At 37.5% G+C, this 5,700-nt stretch overlaps 1 protein-coding gene across 1 annotated transcript; it reads right to left on the bottom strand.

Moving 5' to 3' along the window:
• Positions 1 to 4,248: 4,248 nt before the first annotated feature.
• LOC100672094 (putative olfactory receptor 5AK3) lies at positions 4,249 to 5,347 on the bottom strand. The gene has a single exon (XM_010600885.3). It carries the CDS (start codon positions 5,173 to 5,175, stop codon positions 4,249 to 4,251), a length of 927 nt encoding a protein of 308 aa, XP_010599187.2. The 5' UTR covers positions 5,176 to 5,347.
• Between the last annotated feature and the right edge of the window lie 353 nt (positions 5,348 to 5,700).

Here is a 5,700-nt window from a genome sequence, read left to right as displayed (position 1 = left end):
TATATTTATTCCATAAAAACGTGTGTTTGAAAACTGCCAACTTCAAGATATTACGGATATCTGAAGGAATCGACCTGTCCACCTATTTCTTGTACTCTTTTATCCTTTTTTTTTTTTTTATCCTACCCTTCTCCATGCAAAATGACAGAGACTTACTTTAAATTTTGATTCTGTGTGTTTATTTCCAATAATGCTGTGGTGATGTTGTTACAATATTCTCAATAAGCTCTGTCTGCTGCTGCGCTTTTCACCTCAGGAACAGCTGTCTGGGCTGCAGTTTACTGCTTCTGACTCATGTGAGCTTGTCCTGCCTAGGTTTCTGGTCTGTCCTTTCTTCTTTCTAAATCTATTTATTTATTCAACAATATTTATTGAGCAGCTACAATGTGCTAGGAATGGGCTGGCTATTGGGAATAGAATGGTAAGTTATTTCCCTCACCTCAATACTTCTGTGTTGGTAGAGACAATCATCTGTCCTGGTGGCAGAATGAATCACACCATGGTTAGGGAGCCTATCGATGAGGAACATTAGCCATCAGCTAGAAAAAAGGGTGTTACAACATTTCTGGTGTAACTAGGCGTCTCCCCAACAATCCTCAGGGAGTCTTCTCCCTTAATCCTTTCATACCTGGTAGGGCGTAGTCAGTGACTCCACAAACTAGTGCAGTATCAGAATCTCCTGGGAAGATTTTAAAAGCTCTCCAATTTACATATAATGAATACTCTAGGAATTTTTGTCAGACATTTATTTAAAAAAAACAGGCAATTTTCATGCAACCAGTCCAGTTTGGTATTCATACAAAGTGGACATTGTTCATCTGATAGTTTTCATTTGTCTAATCCCTACTAAATATCTCCTGTGGGTAAAACTCAGTACTACGTGTAATGGATCTACAAAGTTTTGATGCTGGGATTGGGATTTACATGTCTACACAGGCTCCTGTGAACCCTGTTACCATTAGAGATCGAGACTACTGGGCATCCTACTGCCCTTTTTCCTCTTCATTATTATTTTCAAAAATATTTCTGGTGTCATCCAAAAGCAGTAAGTATCTGGATATTTGGCATGGTGGGTATATTTGTCAAAGTTGAGTTCTAGGACAAGAACGCATACCAGATATTTCAAGCAGAGAGAACTTTAATAAAGGGGATTTGATGCTTACAAAATCTTTTGAGGCGATGGAGGAATGGACTTCAAGAATGCATCAAGGAAGCTGGGTTCCATAGGGCAGGAAGCCGCTGCTACTCCTCCTGTTTCTTCCACCAGCACAGTTGCCTCTCATACTCTGAAACTGGTGACTAGACATAGAATTCCGAGTCTGCCCATGGCCACCATGTCTAACCACTCATGTCTCTTTTTCCTTGCTTGCCGGTAAAAAGATATTCTTTGGCTCGCTTCTACTTTTCCAAATCTCCCATGAATATACCTGATTTGTATTCAGAATTCTAGGTGCAAAGGAATCGGGGAAATGTAGTTTTGAGCTTTCTAATCTCCAATTAGAAAGGCTGAATGGAATTTAGAAGACACAATCCGTAGTATCTGTCAGAAAAGACCACTGGATGATTTAAGTGCCTTATGCTTTTCAGGAGAGTTTCCTACTTATGGTGGAGTTTTGGGATGGGCTTCATGGGTATTTGCTCAGTCTTTATCCTGCCTTGGCTCCAGCTGCCTTTGCAGTTGGTTATCTCAGGTACTTGGTTGCTATACTAGACTGTGAGTGAGTCCTACATCTCATTTTGCTATTTTCCTCAGGAAAACAGAATCTTTTATTTTGGGGTAGCAGGGGCAAGGAACTCAGATGCTTCACCAGTCTTGCTAATGACAGTGTCTAATTCAATTACTGGTCTCCAGTGCTCCATACTGCTGTGGTGTGCTGTTGAGTTGCAATACTGAAGATTTCTGTGGGGAAAATATTAAACGATGCAGGAAGCATCAAAAGAAAATGAAAGGAATGCAGAGAGTCATATACCAAAAACAATTGGTCAACATTCAACCATTACAGGAGGTTCCATATGAGCAGGAACCAATGGTACTGAAGGAAGAATTCCAAGCTGCACTGAAAGTATTGACAAAAAACATGGCTGTTTGTCCATTTGTCACAGAGCTCATCTCCTTCACCCCAGCATTGATTGTAGAATACTATGTAATTCTCTGTTTTGGCTCCTGTCATGGGTTGAATTATGTCCCCTAAAAAAGGTGCATATCAACTTGATTCCCAGTGTTGTATGGTTGTCCTCCACTTTGTGATTGTAATTTTATGTTGAGAGGATTAGGTTGTGATTGTAACATCACCTTCACTCAGGTCAGCTCCCTGATCCAATATAAAGGGAGGTTCCCTGGGGTGTGGCCTTCACCACCTTTTATCTCTTAAGAGATAATAGAAAAGAGAAGTAAGCAGAGAGTGGGGACCTCATACCATCAAGAAAGCAGCACACAAGGAGCTGAGTGCATCCTTTTGACCCAGGGTCCCTGCACCTGAGAAGTTCCTCCACTAGGGGAAGATTGAGGACAAGGACCTTCCTCCAGGGCCAACAGAGAGAGAAGCCTTCGCCTGGAGCTGACACCCTGAATTTGGACTTTTAGCCTACCTTACTGTGAGAAAATAAATTTCTTTTTGTTAAAGCAGCACTAGATAAACAAGACACGTCCCATTGCCATGTTGGCCACTTAGACTTTCCAACATATAGAAAGCTTCTTCTTAACTGGATCTCCGATTTTCCCTTTCTACTCTCAGACCATGTTCTGTCTGCTTTGCTAATGAGTCTTCAGGGGTGTTTCTTATTCCTGATCCACGAAGATACTTGGAACTTCCCTGGGAAGTTGTGTTTTCTGGGAAGATGAAGTTATTCCTATTTTGACTTCAATTTATTCTTTATCCCTTCTCTTAAAATTTGTATGGGATATTGCATTTGAAAAATGTATCTTCTTGTCTTGCTCTACTCTCCATGTAACTTAATGTTGCATTTTTTGGCCAGTTCATTAGAACAGCTGACGTTACTTTGATGTCAGACTTGTTCTTTTTTTGAGCCATCATGGACTCTTGAGAATTCATATAGGGATTTCCCTCATCTACTCTCAATCTAATTACCAAAGTTTTTGTCAGTGGTTTCTCTTCCTAATTCAAAGGACCCTTGGCCTCCCTTGGACTTCTCATGGAGATCCTGTAGTTTAAAGCTTCTTGTCTGAACTAAAATGATTGGTATGCCTTTTTATAAATGAATGGGTACTTTTTAGGCTATTACGTGCATCTACATTTTTTATTCTCTATCTCTATTGTAGGGGGAAATACAAAATGTTTGCAAGAGTTCCCTTTTCCTAGGCAAGAAAGAGATGGATTCAGAATAAACAGCATAACTAATAGCAAAAATAAATATTTCCAAATGCTAGAAAATGTCACTAAAATGAGAAAATTAGGGGAAAAAAGCATAGCTTCAGTATGATACTTCTAGCAATGAGTTTATTTTATATTCAGTTTTGAGTAGTAATTTGAAGAATGTATGGAGAGTCTTATTGTAGACAATTTAGGGATCTGGTTTATATAAGCAGAAAATTATGAACTTTGTTTTTAATCTTGACTATATGCAAGTAAAAGTTTTACTGGTCTTTAAGAATATATTTGAAAAACACTTCAATATTTTGTAAACTTTATACATGCTTCTTTTTTCTTAATATTATAAATAATCTTGATAAAATCCATCTTCATTAGTGTGTGAAATATATTTCTCAAACTATATTCCAAGAAAAATTAGTCCCAGGGAATGTTCTTACTAAATTTCCCACATTCTATGATTTTATCTATTTTATCAGGTGAGCGTGCTTCCATTTTCAGAAACATTAAAAAAAATTTAAAGCATCTATGCTTTATATTTATTATATTTAATTAATATTCATTATATTATATTTATAATATTAAGAAGCATATATAAAGTTTACACAGTATTTGAAGTGTTTTTCAAATATATTCTTAAAGACCAGTACAATGTTTATTTGCATATAGTCAAGATTAAACACAAAGTTCATAATTTTCTGTTATTGGAAACCCTGGTGGTGTAGTGGTTAAGTGCTATGGCTGCTAACCAAGAGGTCGGCAGTTCAAATCCGCCAGGTGCTATTTGGAAACTCTACGAGGCAGTTCTACTGTGTCCTGTAGGGTCGCTATCAGTCGGAATTGACTCGACAGCAGTGGTTTATTTTTTTTTTATGCTGGTTACTTTGTTGTGATAAATTTTAATATATTTGAGTCCAGTCTAGAACTTCTTTCCCATCACTTTTAGAGCTTCTTTTACCTCCTTATTTCTGAAGCTGTAAATCAGGGGGTTCAACATGGGGATTACAACGCTATAAAATATGGAGACCACTTTCATATTTTCCTCAGAATTATTAGAGTGGGGTTGTAAGTACATGAAAGAGAGAGTTCCATAGAAAATGGTAACTGCTGTCAGGTGAGAGGCACACGTGGAGAAGGCTTTTTTTCTCCCTGCAGTAGAAGACATCTTTAGGATGGCACCCAGGATATATATGTAGGAAAAGATGACAACCAACACAGTGAACATCAAGTTAAATCCCACAAAGACAGCAAGTAGCAAGATGTTGATTTTGATACTGGAGCATGAAAGGGAAAGAATTGGGGGACCATCACAGAAAAAGTGATTGATGATATTGGACTTGCAGAAGGACCGTGAAAATGTAAAACCTGTGTGTATGGAGGCATTTATTGAGCCTACTACATATGAACCTGCTACCAATTGGATGCAGACTCTTCGAGACATGACTATGGGATAGTGAAGTGGGTTACAGATGGCTACATACCGGTCCACTGCCATGGTAGCCAGGAGGTAACAGTCAGTAGTCGCAAATGTTGCATAAATCAATGCTTGTACTACACATCCCACGAATGATATTGACTTGTTTTCAATTATGAAGTTCTGTAGCATCTTGGGAGTAATGGCAGAGGTATAACAGATATCAACAAAAGCCAAATGTTGTAGGAAAAAGTACATGGGTGTTTGAAGTCTGGAATCTGCCTTAATGAGTAGGATCATTCCAATATTACCCACCACGGAGGTCACATAGATCACTAGAAATACAAAGAAGAGGACATGCCGAAACTTACGTTGGCCATCAAACCCGAGAAGAAAAAATTCAGTCACTTCTGTGTAATTTCCTTGTGTCATGGCTACCAAAATCTAGGAAGGGCCAAGAGAAGGACCAAGAAAAGAAGGGAAATCTTTGTGATGTCTTGAAATAAAAACGTTCTTATGTTTCAGGTCACATTTTTAACTTGGATTTTCATGACAAACACAACAGTGTTTATTGATTCCTCCTTTTTTTTTTTTTATATTCTTGGTAAAACACCAGTGTGTAAGCAGTGATACTTGAGCAGTAAATTCATTTTAAAAACGAAGACAATTGTCATATAAGATGATTTCTAATATGTATGGCTCTAAGAAACATAGACTGACACACTTTTACATTCTGTCAAACAGGTATCCAGATCTGTATAAAGCAGTATTCAAACATGATTATGTACCTTTTCAACAACTGATAGTGTTTCTCAGGCATTTATCATTTTAATCATACTTCAAGCTCTTGGAAAATAAAAATGATTTTTTTTTAATTTTAGGGTAATAAATGGAATTTTATAGTCAATCAATTCAAATGAAGGCAAAAATAAATCCATTATAGAGAATAATAGAAAA

The sequence above is a fragment of the Loxodonta africana genome, chromosome 7 (genome assembly GCF_030014295.1).
Source record: "Loxodonta africana isolate mLoxAfr1 chromosome 7, mLoxAfr1.hap2, whole genome shotgun sequence".
NCBI classification, from domain to species: domain Eukaryota; kingdom Metazoa; phylum Chordata; class Mammalia; order Proboscidea; family Elephantidae; genus Loxodonta; species Loxodonta africana.
Note: the sequence above shows the minus strand (reverse complement) of the source record. Positions and strands in the feature narration are given on the sequence as shown.

What these genes read in the sequence shown, in the direction of transcription:
- LOC100672094 (XM_010600885.3), bottom strand. Translation starts at nt 5,175, where the DNA reads ATGACACAAGGAAATTACACAGAAGTGACTGAATTTTTTCTTCTCGGG.